General features: G+C 51.5%; 1 protein-coding gene across 1 annotated transcript in view; it reads left to right on the top strand.

Annotated features, from left to right (window-relative positions):
- Window positions 1–7,917, top strand: part of LOC129695063 (matrix metalloproteinase-21-like) — a 33,616-nt gene extending 25,699 nt beyond the window's left edge. Inside the window, 7 exon segments of the mRNA XM_055631815.1 lie at window positions 3,052–3,196; window positions 4,795–5,052; window positions 6,156–6,277; window positions 6,280–6,329; window positions 6,763–6,766; window positions 7,583–7,636; window positions 7,638–7,917. Coding sequence (XP_055487790.1) covers window positions 3,052–3,196; window positions 4,795–5,052; window positions 6,156–6,277; window positions 6,280–6,329; window positions 6,763–6,766; window positions 7,583–7,636; window positions 7,638–7,889 — 885 coding nt within the window. The 3' untranslated portion in view covers window positions 7,890–7,917.
- The last annotated feature ends 8,338 nt before the right edge of the window (window positions 7,918–16,255 follow it).

Genomic DNA, 16,255 nt, shown 5'->3' with positions numbered 1-16,255 from the left:
AGGAAAAAGACGTGGTACGGTCATGGGCAGATTCATGGGTCATTTCCGGCCCCATTTCCGTAACCGGCTTCCGTCTCCGCACCAAAGATCCCCTAGGATACTAGTGTGGAGACGGAAGCCGGTTACGGAAACATTCTCATAAAAATAAAAGTTATTTTGGAAAAATGTTCTCCTCGTTTTCAGAATTATAATTTATTAACACAAGCTGTTCCCCCGTAACGTTGATTACACTGCGAGTCGGGTCGGGTCGGGTCGGGTCGGGTCGGGTTACTGAAATGGATGAAAAAAAGGCCCACGTTCCGTTCCGTTCCGTTGCGTACTACACATCAGCCCATTGCATTTCGCAGGAGTGGTCTATCTTGCTCCACTATAGGATCTTTGGTTTCTATTTGGTCAATTGAGATGGGGAGTCGAGAACCAGAGGTCATGGGTTTAAGGTGAGAGGGGAAAGGTCTTCACACTAAGGGTGCTAGGTGTATAAGTGATAGGAGCAAAATTAGGCCATTCTGCCCATCAAGTCTACTCTGCCATTCAATCATGGCGGATCTATCTCTCCCTCTCAACCCCATTCTACTGCCTTTTCCCCACAATCCCTGACACCCGCACTAATCAAGAATCTATCTATCTCTGCCTTAAATATATCCACTGACTTGGCCTCGACAGCCGTCTGTGTCAACGAATTCCACAGATTCACCGCCCCAGTGAATGGAACGAGCTGCTGGAGAAGGTAGTTGAGGCAAGGACTAGCGCGACATTTAAAAGGCATTTGGACAGGTACAGGTACATGGATAGAACAGGTTTAGAGGGATTATGTGCCAAACATAGGCAGGTGGGACTAGTGTAGACGAGGCACCTTGGTCGACTGGTTTAAATCGAAGGTAGACACAAAATGCTGGAGTAACTCAGCGGGACAGGCGGCATCTCTGGAGAGAAGCAACGAGTGATGTTTTGGGTCAAGACCCTTCTTCAGACCGGTCCGGGGAGAGGGAAACGAGAGATATAGACGGTGATGTGGAGAGATAAAGAACAATGAATGAAAGATATGCAAGGAAGTAACGGTGATGAAGGAAACAGGCCGGTGTTAGCTGTTTGCTGGGTGAGAACGAGAAGCTGGTGCAACTTGGGTGGGGGAAGGGATAGAGAGAGAGGGAATGCCGGGGCTACCTGAAGTGAGAGAAATCAATATTCATACCTCTGGCCAAGTTAAATATGAAATGTGGATACATTTATCAGTTTTAAAAGACATTTAGACAGAAAGATGGACAGGAAAGGTTGAGTGATATTGGCCCAATGCAGACAAATGGGACGAGCCCAGTACTCCAACTTGGCCGACTGTTACCGTGCTAGACAGCTCGATGACTCCTGGCCTGGAGCACACCTTGCAACAGGATCCACACAGCTCTGTCCACGACCACGAGACATTGCAGAGTTGTGGATGTAGCCCAGTCCACACTCCCCACCATTGTAGATGTAGCCCAGTACATCACACACCACACTCCACACTCCCCACCAATGTAGATGTAGCCCAGTCCACACTCCCCACCATTGTAGATGTAGCCCAGTACATCACACACCACACTCCCCACCAATGTAGATGTAGCCCAGTCCACACTGCCCAACCATGTAGATGTAGCCCAGTCCACACTCCCCACCATTGTAGATGTAGCCCAGTCCACACTGCCCAACCATGTAGATGTAGCCCAGTCCACACTCCCCACCATTGTAGATGTAGCCCAGTCCATCACACACACCACACTCCCCACCATCGACTCCATCTACACTTCACGCTGCCTCAGTAAAATAGCCAACACAATCAAAGACTTGTCCATGTCCCACCCCGGTCATTCCTTCTTCTCCCCGCTCCCGTCCGGCAGAAGGTACAGGAGCTTGAAAGCGTGCACCACCAGACTCAGGAACAGCTTCTTCCCCTCTGTTATCAGGCTTCTGAACGGCCCTTCCATAAGCTAGGGTACTGTCCAATTCACCTCTACCCCATTGCGGACATTGGACTTTGTCTGTGGAACTGATGCGCTACAATGCTGAGAACTATATTCTGCACTCTGTATCTTCCCCTTTGCTCTACCTGTTGGACTGGAGTTTGACCTGATTGTATCTACGTCGAGTATTATCTGATCTGTTTGGACAGGATGTGAAACAAAGCTGATCACTGTACCTCGGTACACGTGACTATAATAAACCTAAACACTGTCCATCTCTTTCCGATTCAGACACAAAGTTCTGGAATAACTCAGTCCAGTCTCAGTTTAGTTTATTGTCACGTGTACCGAGGTACAGTGAAAAGCTTTTGTTGCGTGCTATCCAGTCAGCGGAAAGACAATACATGATTACAATCGAGCCGTCCACAGTGTACAGATACAGGATAAGACTCATGAGGCTCTATAATGCCATATTTGGAGTATTTTGAGCAATTCTGGGCCCCATATCTGAGGAAGGATGTGCCGGCTCTGGAGAGGGTCCAGAGGAGGTTTACAAGAATGATCCCAGGAATGAGAATTAGGCCATTCAGCCCATCATCCATTTTGCAGTTCAATCATGGCTGATCTATCTCTCCCTCCCAACCCCATCCCCCTGTCTTCTCCCCATAACCCCTGACACCCGCACTAATCAAGAATCTGTCTATCTCTGCCTTAAAAATATCCACTAATTTGACCTCCATAGCCATCTGTGGCAAAGAATTCCACAGATTCACCACCCTTCACCATTCAGGTCTGGACTCCTCTTCTCCACAGATGCTGCCTGACCTGCTGAGTTACTCCAGCACTCTGTGAAACGTCACCTATCCGTGTTCTCCACAGATGCTGCCTGACCCGCTGAGTTACTCCAGCACTCTGTGAAACGTCACCTATCCATGTTCTCCACAGATGCTGCCTGACCCGCTGAGTTACTCCAGCACTCTGTGAAACGTCACCTATCCATGTTCTCCAAAGATGCTGCCTGACCCGCTGAGTTACTCCAGCACTCTGTGTGTTATTTTTGTAACCCAGCACCAGCAGTTGCTTGCTGTAATGGCGTCTCTTGTCTCCCGTGTAGGTGGCTGTGCACGAGATTGGTCATGTTTTGGGGCTGCCCCATATCAGGAGGTCGGGCTCCATCATGCACCCAAACTACATTCCCCATGACTCAAAAGACCTGGAGTTAGACTGGCACGATCGCAAGGCCATCCAGCAGATCTACGGTGAGTGGCACCTCTCTCCGTCACCCCCCCCCCCCCCCCCCCCCCGTGCCCACCCAGTTATGCACCAGAGACCCGGGTCCAATCCTGACTACGGGTGCTGTCTGTATGGAGTTTGTACATTCTCCCCGTGACCTGCATGGGATTTCTCCGGGATCTTCCGTTTCCTCCCACATTTCCTCCTACACTTCCTCGTCTCTGTGTTTCCCTCTCCCCTGACATCAGTCTGAAGAAGGGTCCCGACCCGAAACGTCACCCATTCCTTCTCTCCACAGATGCTGCCTGACCCGCTGAGTTACTCCAGCACTCTGTGAAACGTCACCTATCCATGTTCTCCACAGATGCTGCCTGACCCGCTGAGTTACTCCAGCACTCTGTGAAACGTCACCTATCCACGTTCTCCACAGATGCTGCCTGACCCACTGAGTTACTCCAGCACTCTGTGAAACGTCACCTATCCACGTTCTCCACAGATGCCGCCTGACCCGCTGAGTTACTCCAGCATTTTTTGTCTAACTAACTAACTGACTATAGCCGAAAATAAATACAAAATGCTGGAGTAACTCAGCGGGACAGGCAGCACATCTCTGGAGAGAAGGAATGAGTGAAGTTTCACATTTGAGACCCTTCTTTGGTCTGAAGAAACGTCACACATTCCTTCTCTCCAGAGATGCTGCCTGTCCCGCTGAGTTACTCCAGCATTATATGTCCAACTTTGGTATAAACCAGCATCTGCAGTTCCTTCCTACACAACCAGGACCTCATTGAAGGGGGGATCCCATTGAAACGTACAGAATAGTGAAAGGCTTGGATAGAGTGGATGTGGAGAGAATGTTTCCACTAGTGGGAGAGTCTAGGACTAGAGGTCACAGCCTCAGAATTAAAGGGCGCTCTTTTAGAAGGGAGGTGAGGAGGAACTTCTTTAGTCAGAGGGTGGTGAATCTGTGGAACTCATTGCCATAGAGGGCTGTGGAGGCCAAGTCAGTGGATATTTTTAAGGCAGAGATAGACAAATTCATGATTAGAACGGATGTCAAGAGTTACGGGGAGAAGGCAGGAAAATGGGATTAGGAGGCAGAGATCAGCCATGGTTGAATGGCGGAGTAGACCTAATTCTTCTCCTAAAACTTGTGGACCTACCGAAGATAGACGCAGAATGCTGGATCAACTCAGCGGGACAGGCAGCTTCTCTGGAGAGAAGGAATAGGTGACGTTTCTTCAGACTGAAGAAGGGTCTCGACCCGAAACTTCCTTCTCTCTAGAGATGCTGACCAACCCGCTGAGTTACTCCAGCATTCTGCGTCTATCTTCGGTGTAAAGCAGCATCTGCAGTTCCTTCATACACAACTAACAACAACCAAGTTGCAGTTGTCATGTTTTTCACCCAGAGAGTTGTGAGTCTGTGGAATTCTCTGCCACAGAAGTCAGTGGAGGCTAATTCACTGGATGTTTTCAAGAGAGAGTTAGATTTAGCTTTTTGGGCTAACGGAATCAAGGGATATGGGGCGAAGGCAGGAACAGCCATGATCACATTGAATGTCGGTGCTGGGTGGGTGGGTGGGATGGCAGAATGTGTATTGTTTATGTGTGTGTTGTTCCAGGTGTGTGTGAAGGCAGATTTAACACGGTGTTTGACTGGGTTCGCCGTGAGGAGAACGCCTTTGGGGAGGTGACGTACCGCTTCAACACGTACTTCATGCGGCAGGGCTGGTACTGGATGTACGAGAACCGCTTCAACCGCACGCGCTACGGGGACCCCATCCCGCTGGTGGTGGGCTGGCGTGGGCTGCCCCCCGCTGACATCGACGCCTTCGTCCACATCTGGACCTGGAACAAGGACCTCACCCTCTTCTTCAAAGGTCAGGCCACGCCCCGGCTACCGACAGGCCCTTCATGCCCGTGCTATCCCTCATATACCATCTACCAAGACAGGCCCTTCGTGTCCATGCTGTCCCTTATATCCCATCGTCCGAGACAGGCCCTTCAGCCCATCGTGCCCGTGCTATCCCTCATACACCATCTACCAAGACAGGCACTTCGTGTCCATGCTGTCCCTTATACCCCATCGTCCGAGACAGGCCCTTCAGCCCATTGTGCCCGTGCTATCCCTCATACCCCATCTACAGGTCAGGCCCTGCCCTGGCTACGCAGACAGGCCTTTCAGCCCAACATGTCCGTGCTATCCCTCATACTGCATATGATCCCCAGCTACAGAGAGGTGCTATTCAGCCCATTGTGTCTGTGCTATCCCACCTGAGCGTGGTGCTGCGTAGACACAGCCCACTGTGTGTCTGTGTTGTCTCGGACACAAGCCCTTCAGCACGACAAGTGTAGGGTGGTGTTCGTGTGCAGGGGATCGCTGGCCGGCACGGACTCGGTGGGCCGAAGGGCCTGTTCCTGAGCTGTATCTCTAAACTAAACTAAACTTCATGCCAATTAAGATACCACGTCTGAGTTATTGAGCACAGAAACAGGACCTTCTGCCCGACAGGCCTGTGGTGACAATGATACATCATACAGCACGGACCCAGGCCCTTCAGCCCAACACACCCGTGCTGGCCCATCTGAGCGCCGTACAGAGCAGAGGCAGGCCCTTCGGCCCGACAGGTCCCCATGCCCACCATGACATGACCAAAGAGGGACGATCCTACTAATCCAGGGGTCGTACAGCACGGAAACAGGCCCTTCGGCCCGTGTTGACCATGATACCCCATCTAAACATTGTACAATGTGGAGATAGACCCATCAACCCAATCGGCCCATGCCAACCCACGTGAGAGTTATGGAGCAAAGAGGCCCTTCAGCCCAAAGCCTCCATGCTAACCAAAGCATGACCAACACGGGACTATACTACTAATCTAATCCCATTGTGTCTATTCCAGCGAAGACCTGACCAAATGACCACGGCCCCATCTCTCCCGTCTCCCTCCCCACCTCCCCCCTGTCCCCCCCCTGTGTGCAGGCACGCTGTACTGGCAGTACGACAACGACAATGACCGGGCTCTGGGTGAGGACGCGCTGGGGAACCGCTACCCACGGCCCATCGGCCTCGCCTTCCCCGGCATCGACGGGCCGCTCGACTCTGTGGCACTTTCGACAAGAGGGACCACTGCCTGTACTTCTTCGTGGACCCAACGTGAGTGGGAGAGCGAGGGGGGTGGTGGGGGAGAGAGGGACTCTAAGGGAGAGAGGAGGAGGAGGAGAGAGAGGGGAGAGAGAGGGGGGAGAGAGGGGGAGGAGAGAGGGAGGGGGAGAGGGGGAGAGAGGGGGAGGGGGAGAGGGGGAGGGGGAGAGGTGGTGGGGTAGAAAGAATGGAGTGGCTGTGCTTGTACACTCTGGAGTTCAGAAGGATGAGGGGATATCTTATTGAAACGTATAAGATTATTAAGGGCTTGGACACACCAGAGGCAGGAAACATGTTCCCGATGTTGGGGGAGTCCAGAACCAGGGGCCACAGTTTAAGAATAAGGGGGAAGCCATTTAGAACAGAGACGAGGAAATGGGGGGTGGGGTTGGGGTGGTGGGGGGCATGGCATGAGAGTGGCACACCACTCTCTCCCCACACCCAGGATGGTTAGAGCTACAACTCGCAGCACCAGAGACCCCCGGTTCGATCCTGACTGCGGGCGCTGCCTGGACGGAGTTTGTACGTTCTCCCCGTGACCTGCGTGGGTTTTCTTCCAAGATCTGTCTGGACGTAAGACGTAAAGGCGTACAGTTTCCACACTGTATCACTCTATGACTGCAGCTGACTCTCTCCTCTCTCCCCCTCTCCCTCCATCTCCCTCCTCCTCCCCCCCCCTCCCTCCCCCCTCCCCCTCCCCCCCCTCCCCCTCTCTCTCTCCCCCCCCCCCCCCCCGCCCCTCCCCCTGCATCCGTCCCCCCCCCCCGTCCTCCCCCTTCCTCTTTCCCCTTCTCTCCCTCCCTCCCTCCCCCTCTTCCCTCCCCTCCCTCCCTCCCCTCTCCCCTCTCCCCTCTCTCCCCCTCCACTCCCCCCTCTCCCTCCCCCCCTCTCTCCTCCATCCCTATTCCTCTTCCTACCTCCCTTTCTCCTCTTTCTAACCCCTCTCTCCTTCTCCTCCCCCCCCCCTCTTTCCCCCCTCCCCCCCCCCCTCTCCCCCCCCTCCCCTCCCCCCTCCTCCCCCTCCCCCTCCCCCCTCTCTCCCCATCCCCCCTACTCCTCCCCTCTCTCCATCCCCCTCTCCCCCCTCCCCCCCTCTCTCCCCCACACAATCCCCCCCCCTCCCCCCCCCTCCCCCTTCATCCCCCTACTCTTCCCCTCTCTCCTCCACCCCCCCTCTCCCCTCTCTCCCCATCCCCCCTCTCTCTCCCTCTCTAACCCATCCCCCCACCCCTCTCCCCCCCCCTCCCCCCCTCTCCCCCGGGCAGGTGACAGCGTTCAGTGTGGAGCAGAACACCACAGTGTCGGGGTACCCACGTTCGGATTGTGGATCTGTACCCACCGCTGGTGAAGGGGGACCACCCACTGGGGCAGCTGGACGCCGTGTACTACTCCTACACCCACTCCGCCCTCTTCCTGCTCAAGGGCGCTCTCTACTGGCGGGTGGTGGGCGAGCAGGAGCGCCAGCTCAACGCCTCTCTGCCCCTCAATGCCCTGCTACCCCACCACCGCATCGCCCAGCGCTGGCACGACATCTGTGAGGTGGACAACACTCGCTCCCCGGGGAGACCCTAGTCCACCCCACACAACTCCCCCCTCCCCCTCCCCTCCCCCCTTCACCCCTCTCCCCCCATCCCCCCCTTCATCCCCCCTCCCTCTCCTCTCCCCCCCTTCATCCCCCCTCCTATCCCCTCCTCCTCTCCTTCCCCCCTTACACCCCTCAACCCTCCCCCTTCACCCCCTCCCTCTCTCCCCTTCACCCCCCTCCTCCCCCTTCACCCCTCTCTCCCCTCCCCTCCCCCTTCTCCCCCTTCACCCTCTCTCTCCCCTCCCCTCCCCCCCTCCTTCTCCCCCCCCCCTTCTCCCCCCTCCCTCCCTTCCCCCCCTTCATCCCCCCCTCCCCATCCTCTCCCCTCCACCTTCACACCCCCTCTCCTCCCCCCCTCCACCTTCACCCCCCTCCTCTCCCCCCTTCACCCCTCCCCCCTCCTACCCCCTCCCCTCCTCCTCCCCCCTCCACCTTCACCCCCCCCTCCCTCTCTCCCCTTCACCCCCCTTCATCCCCCTCCCCCCCTCCCCCTATCCCCTCTCATCCCCCTCCTCCACCCTACATCTCCCTTCTACCCTTCACCCCCCCCCCCTCCTATCCCCTGCCCCCCTCCCCCCTCACCCTCCCCTCCCCTATTCCCCCCCACCTCTCTCCCTCCTCCCCCCCGGACAAAGCAGATCCAGGACCTTCCCACCCGTCTCTCTCTCCCCCTGTCTTTCTCCCCCCCCCCCCCCCCACTACCCCCTCTCTCTCCCCCTCCCCCATCCCCTACCCCCCCCCCCCCCCTCTCCTTCCTGTGGATGTCCGAGCTCCCTCGCTGATGTCCACTAACTGCTGGTCCCTACATTGGACGCCACACACAGTTACACCTTGCACTAAACCTTGTCCCCTTTCTCCTGTATCTGTGCATTGTGGACGGCTTGATTGTAATCATGTCTAGTTTGTATCTCTGACTGGATAGCAGGCAACAAGAAGCTTTCACTGTACCCCAGGTACACATGACAATAAACTACACTAAACTAAACCTCGTGCCCCTGGTTTGCGTACTCAGTCTATAGCGGAGTTTCATCGATGGGAGACCACCACTGCCAAGCCCACCATGGAAGGACCCTTCTGAAGATGGAGGTCGTAGAGAGAATGCTACACTTGTTGCTTTACCTCCCCCCTCGACTCCATCCAAGGACCCAAGCAGTCTTTCCAGGTGCGGCAGAGGTTCACCTGCACCTCCTCCAACCTCATCTATTGCATCCGCTGCTCTAGGTGTCAGCTGCTCTACATCGGTGAGACCAAGCGCAGGCTTGGCGATCGTTTCGCCCAACACCTCCGCTCGGATCGCATTAACCAACCTGATCTCCCGGTGGCTCAGCACTTCAACTCCCCCTCCCATTCCGAATCCCACCTTTCTGTCCTGGGCCTCCTCCATGGCCAGAGTGAGGCCCACCGCAATTGGAGGAACAGCATCTCATATTCTGCTTGGGTAGTTTACACCCCAGCGGTATGGACATTGACTTCTCCAATTTCAGGTAGTCCCTGCTTTCTCTCTCCTTCCCCTCCCCTTCCCCGCTCCCCCCCAGCCTACTGTCTCCCCCCCTTCCTTTCTTCTTCCTCCCCCCCCCCCCCCACATCAGTCTGAAGAAGGGTCTCCTTTGGAAGGAATGATGAGGAATTTATTTGCCGACCCGAAACTTCACCCATTCCTTCCCTCCAGAGATGCTGCCTCACACTCTGAGTTTCTCCAGCATTTTATGTCCGTCTTTGGTTTAAACCAGCACCTGCAGTTCCTTCCCACACAAGGATCTATTCTACATATTGCTTGATCTCCATTCCCATTGTAAGGTTTCCACACCTTATTCTTCCTTATCTACACACTTCCTTATCTAAGTACCGCCCACTCCCCTGATATCAGTCTGAAGAAGGGCCTCGACCCAAAACGTCACCCATTCCTTCTCTCCAGCGATGCTGCCTGTCCCACTGAGTTACTCCAGCATTTTGTGTCTATCTTCAGGTTAAACCAGCATCTGCAGTTCCTTCCCACACAGGAACAAATTGTGTTCAGTTCTGGGCACCATGTTATAGGAAAGATATTGTCAAGCTTGAAAGGGTACAGAGAAGATTGACGAGGATGTTGCCTGGACTAGAGGGTGTGAGCTATAGGGAGAGGTTGAGCAGGGCTGGGTCTCTATTCCATGAAGCGCAGGAGGATGAGGGCTGATCTTATAGAGGTGTACAAAATCATGAAAGGAATGGATCGGGTGGATGCACAGAGTCTCTTGCCCAGAGTAGGGGAATCGAGGACCAGAGGACACAGGTTCAAGGTGAGAGGGGAAAAGATTTAATAGGAATCCGAGGGGTAACTTTTTCACACAGTGGGTGGTGGGTGTATGGAACGAGCTGCCGGAGGAGGTAGTTGAGGCTGGGACTATCGCACTAATCAAGAATCTATCTATCCCTGCCTTCAAAATATCCACTGACTTGGCCCCCACAGCCGTCTGTGGCAAAGAATCCCACAGATTCACCACCCTCTGTTTAAAGACATTTCTCCTCATCTCCTGCCTAAAGGAACATCCTTTAATTCTGAGGCTGTGACCTCTAGTCCTAGACTCTCCCACCAGTGGAAACATCCTCTCCACATCCACAGGCCTTTCACAATTCAGAGGTTTCAAATGTTTGTTATCGCCAAACGTACCGATGAAGGTTCAGTGATATCCGAATTACCGCACGTTTCAACGAGGTCCCACCCCCCCTCCCCTCGTCCTTCTAAACTCCAGTACAGTACAGGCCCAGTGCCGCCACAGGCAGGAAACATGTTCCCGATGTTGGGGGAGTCTAGAACCAGGGGCCACAGTTTAAGAATAAGGAGTAAGCCATTTAGAACGGAGACGAGGAAACACTTTTTCTCCCAGAGAATTCCACAAACTCACAACTCTCTGGGTGAAGAGGTTTTTTCTCACCTCAATCTTAAATGTATAAAATCATAAAAGGATTGGTCCCTTTCAGAATGGCAGGCAGTGACTAGTGGGGTACCGCAAGGCTCGGTGCTGGGACCGCAGTTATTTACAATATATATCAATGATTTGAATGAAGGGGTTCAAAGTAACATTAGCAAATTTGCAGATGACACAAAGCTGGGTGGCAGTGTGAACTGTGAGGAGGATGCAATGAGAATGCAGGGTGACCTGGACAGGTTGGGGTAGTGGGCAGATGCATGGCAGATGAGGTTTAATGTGGATAAATGTGAGGTTATCCACTTTGGTAGCAAAAACAGGAAGGCAGATTACTATCTAAATGGCGTCAAGTTGGGAAAAGGGGAAGTACAACGGAATCTGGGGGTCCTTGTACATCAGTCTATGAAAGTAAGCATGCAGGTACAGCAGGCAGTGAAGAAAGCGAATGGCATGTGGGCCTTCATAACAAGAGGAGTTGAGTATAGGAGCAAAGAGTTCCTTCTGCAGTTGTACAGAGCCCTAGTGAGACCACACCTGGAGTATTGTGTGCAGTTTTGGTCCTCTAATTTGAGGAAGGACATTCTTGCTATTGAGGGAGAGCAGCGTAGGTTTACACGGTTAATTCCCGGGATGGCGGGACTGTCACATGCTGAGAGAATGGAGCAGCTGGGCTTGTACACTCTGGAGTTTAGAAGAATGAGAGGGGGTCTCATTGAAACATATAAGATTGTTAAGGGCTTGGACACATTAGAGTCAGGAAACATGTTCCCGATGTTGGGGGTGTCCAGAACCAGGGGCCACAGTTTAAGAATAAGGGGGAAGCCATTTAGAACGGAGACGAGGAAACACGGTTTCTCACAGAGAGTTGTGAGTCCGTGGAATTCCCTGCCACAGAGGGTGGTGGAGGCCGGTTCACTGGATGCTTTCAAGAGAGAGCTAGATAGGGCTCTTATAGATAGTGGAGTCAGGGGATATGGGGAGAAGGCAGGAACGGGGTACTGATTGTGGATGATCAGCTGTGATCACATTGAATGGCGATGCTGGCTCAAAGGGCCAAATGGCCAACTCCTGCACCTATTGTCTATTGTCTATTGACTGGACAAGCTAGATGCAGGAAACATGTTCCCAATGTTAGGCAAGTCCAGAACCAGAGGCCACAGTATTAGAATTATGGGAAGATCCCCCTCATCCTTCTAAACTCCAGTGAATACAAGCCTAGTCTTTTCAATCTTTCCTCATATGACAGTCCCGCCATCCCAGGGATCAATCTCGTGAACCTACGCTGCACTGCCTCAATCACAAGGATGTCCTTCCTCAAATTAGGAGACCAAAACTGTACACAATGCTCCAGATGTGGTCTCACTAGAGCCCTATACAACTGCAGAAGAACCTCTTTACTCCTATACTGAAATTATCTTGTTATGAAGGCCAACATTCCATTAGCTTTCATCACTGCCTGTTGTACCTGTAAGCCAACTTTCAGTGACCGGTGTACAAGGACACCCAGATCTCGCTGTACCTCCCCCTTACCGAACCTAACCCCATTGTGATAAACTTAGGAGAAATTACTTCCAGGGAGATAATGTGGTAAGTACACGGAGCTAGGAACGTTGTTGCCATGGTGAATGCTCGAATCGCGTAATCACGGCTGCAGACTAATGGGGCCCCCCACTGTGCCTTCATTAAATAACACTATTGTGCGGTGCTGGCATGCCTAATATGGCGCTGAGCACTCTGCACTTGCAGGCAAAGATACTAATCGCAAAGCCGGTTCCCAAGATGGCGCTAAAAGTTTCCCATGACCTACTACGGCTTTTACGCCGAGTGGACCATCTTGGTCCGCTCTATGATCTTTGGCCAGGACTAGAGGGTGTGAGCTACAGGGAGAGGTTGAGTAGGCTGGGACTCTATTCCTTGGAGCGCAAGAGGATGAGGGGTGATCTTATCAAGATTCAAGATTCAATTTAATTGTCACATGTACCAATTAAGGTGCAGTGAAACTTGAGTTACCACACAGCCCGGACTCAGTAAAAAGCTAAAATACACACGGCACATAAAATAAAGTTTAACATAATCTTAACGTAAAATCTTGAGAGGAATAGATTGGGTAGATGCACGGAGTGTCTTTCCCAGAGTAGGGGAATCGCGGACCAGAGGACATAGGTTCAAGGCGAAGGGGAAAAGATTGAATAGGAATCTGAAGGGTAGCATTTTCACACAGAGGGTGGTGGGTGTATGGAACGAGCTGCCAGAGGAGGTAGTTGAGGCTGGGACTATCGTAATGTTTAAGAAGCAATTAGACAAGTACATGGATAGGACAGGTTTGGAGGGTTGTGGACAAAGCGCAGGCAGGTGGGACTAGTGCAGCTGGGACATTGTTGGGCCAGAGTGGGCGAGTTGGGCCGAAGGGCCTGTTTCCACACTGTATCACTCTAATTATTGGGAGGTCAGGACCGCTCTCTAGTTGGTGATATACTGCATGTCAGAGTTTCACTGTTCTATCTGGGACTTGTGACAATAAAACACTCTTGTAAGACTCTTGTGTAGGAAGGAACTACAGATGCTGGTTTAAACTGAAGATAGACGCAGAGGGCTGGACTAACTCAGTGGAACAGGCAGCATCTCTGGAGAGAATAAGGGGTAAGAATAAGGGGTAGGCCATTTAGAACGGAGACGAGGAAACACTTTTTCACACAGAGAGTTGTGAATCTGTGAAATTCTCTGCCTCAGAGGGCGGTGGAGACAGGTTCTCTGGATGCTTTCAAGAGAGAGCTAGATTGGGCTCTTAAAGATAGCGGAGTCAGGGGATATGGGGAGAAGGCAGGAACGGGGTACTGATTGAGGATGATCAGCCATGATGATAATCAGCCCAGCCTGTGAATGCGGAGCAGAACAACAGACAGCCAACCATGTCATCTCTGGGTGCCTGCTCTACCACCCACCAAATGGAACTCAGGGCCTGGCAGACATAGACGCCAACAGAGACAATAACCTGGCTGCTCAACACCCAGCTTGATATCTAAATATTCCTTTGGTTCATTTATGTTTCTTCTTCTTCTTCTTCTTGTGTATGGCGTGCACAGCCTAAAGTTGCAGGACAAATTGCTCTATTTGATCTTATTTGATTGTGCACGCTGGGTTGATTGCATTCGTTGAAACAGGGCGGACCACGTGAAGGTTGCAATCTCCCAGCCCAGTTTATGTTTCATTCACAAGAAGAACAAGAAATCATGATCACACTGAATGAGGCGGCGCTGGCTCGAAGGACAGAATGGCCTACTCCTGCACCTATTGTCTATTGGATGGGCTGTTTATGAAGAAACTGCAGACGCTGGATAAAATCGAAGGTGTTTGAGAATTAAGGGACAGAAGTTTAGGGCTCACATGAGGGGGAACTTCTTTACTCAGAGAGTGGTGGCTGTGTGGAATGAGCTTCCAGTGGAAGTGGTGGAGGCAGGTTCGTTTTTATCATTTTTAAATAAATTGGATAGTTATATGGACGGGAAAGAAATGGAGGGTTATGGTCTGAGTGCAGGTAGATGGGACTAGGTGAGAGTAAGTTGTTCGGTACAGACTAGAAGGGCCGAGATGGCCTGTTCCCGTGCTGTCATTGTTATATGGTTATATGGGTCGAAAATCTTCTTCAGTCACCTATTTCCTTTGCTCCATTATTGCTGCCTCACCCGCTGAGTTGCTCCAGCATTTTTGTCTACCGTCTATTACATGGGTGTTGTTTGTGGTGGAGTCTGACCCCTGTGGAGACTTAAGACAGTGGAGCAAATGGTCTTTGGTTGAGACTCTGGCCTCTTGTGTACAGTTAGTGGCCCTGGATCTGGTCCATTGAGCAGCACCAGTCCAGTGCGTGTGTGTGTGTGTGTGTGTGTGTGTGTGTGTGTGTGCGTGTGTGCGTGTGTGTGTGTGTGTGTGTGTGTGTGCGTGTGTGCGTGTGTGTGTGAATAAAGTTTTTTTTTAGAAAAAGAGAAAAGAGAAAGAAGAGAAGAATGAGGATAGTAGTGAAGTGTAGTCCGCAGTAGTTGGCGTTAAATGAATGATGATGGTTTAAGTAAACTGCGTGCTTGAGAATGTGAAGAAAAAAATAAAATAAAAAGAGAGAGAAAAAATAAAAGAAAACAAGGCCCGAAAGAGAAGAGGGCCTTAAGAAGGGAAAGGAAATAAGTAAAGAATCCAAAGAAGGTAGAGTTAAACAAAAAAGAAAGGGAATGTGCCTAATTCATAACGATTCACACCAATCACCTAGTTCTAAAACAATAGTCAAGTCAAGTTTATTTGTCACATACACATACGAGATGTGCAGTGAAATGTAAGTGGCAATGCTCGCGGACTTTTGTGCAAAAGACAAACAACAAAACAACCAAACAAATTATAAACACAATCATAACACACATATTATTTTACATAATAAATAATGGAAGGAAAAACGTTCTGTAGAGTTAGTCCCTGGTGAGATAGGCGTTTACAGTCCGAATTGCCTCTGGGAAGAAACTCCTTCTCAACCTCTCCGTTCTCACCGCATGGCAACAGAGGCGTTTGCCTGACCGTAGCGGCTGGAACAGTCCGTTGCAGGGATGGAAGGGGTCTCCCATGATTTTATTTGCTCTGGAGTTGCACCTCCTGATGTATAGTTCCTGCAGGGGGGCAAGTGAAGTTCCCATAGTGCGTTCGGCTGAACGCACTACTCTCTGCAGAGCCTTCTTGTCCTTGGCAGAGCAATTCCCAAACCAGATGGTAATGTTCCCGGACAAGATGCTTTCCACCGCCGCTGCGTAGAAGCACTGGAGGATCCTCGGAGACACTCTGAATTTCCTCAATTGCCTGAGGTGGTAAAGGCGCTGCCTTGCCTTACTCACGAGTGCTGAAGCGTGTGATGCCCATGTCATATCCTCAGAGATGTGGACTCCCAGATATTTAAAACTTTCCATAGCTTTCCAGGGTTATGTTGCATCATATTACACTTGTAACAAATCAATAAAAGGTGACCATATTCTTAAGAATTGTTCTTGTTTTCCTGCTAGAACGTGTCTCATTCCCTCGAGATGTAATATTTCCGACATATTTGTGATCCACATTCTAAACGTTGGGATAGGAGCGTTTTTCCAGAATTTAAGTATAAGTTTTTTGGCCGTTATCAAACCATAGTTTAGGAAACATCTTTGAAATATAGTTAGTTCAGAACAGGCTCCGAAAATAATCAATTCTGTATTTAAATATTTTTGAAAAGCTTTCAAATATTTCCTTCCAAAATTTCTGACGTTTTGCACAGGAAACAAATGAGTGTGCTATCTATTGTTGCCTCTTTAGTTAGGCACTTATCATAGATGGGAGAGACATTTGGAAAGACTTTGGTGTTCAAGAAGGAACTGCAGATGCTGGAAGATCGAAGGTACACACAAATGCTGGAGAAACTCAGCGGGTGCAGCAACATCAGT

This window comes from Leucoraja erinacea, unplaced genomic scaffold (assembly GCF_028641065.1).
Source record: "Leucoraja erinacea ecotype New England unplaced genomic scaffold, Leri_hhj_1 Leri_928S, whole genome shotgun sequence".
NCBI lineage: Eukaryota > Metazoa > Chordata > Chondrichthyes > Rajiformes > Rajidae > Leucoraja > Leucoraja erinaceus.
The sequence above is the reverse complement of the archived record's forward strand: the minus strand, read 5'-3'. Positions and strand labels throughout refer to the sequence as shown.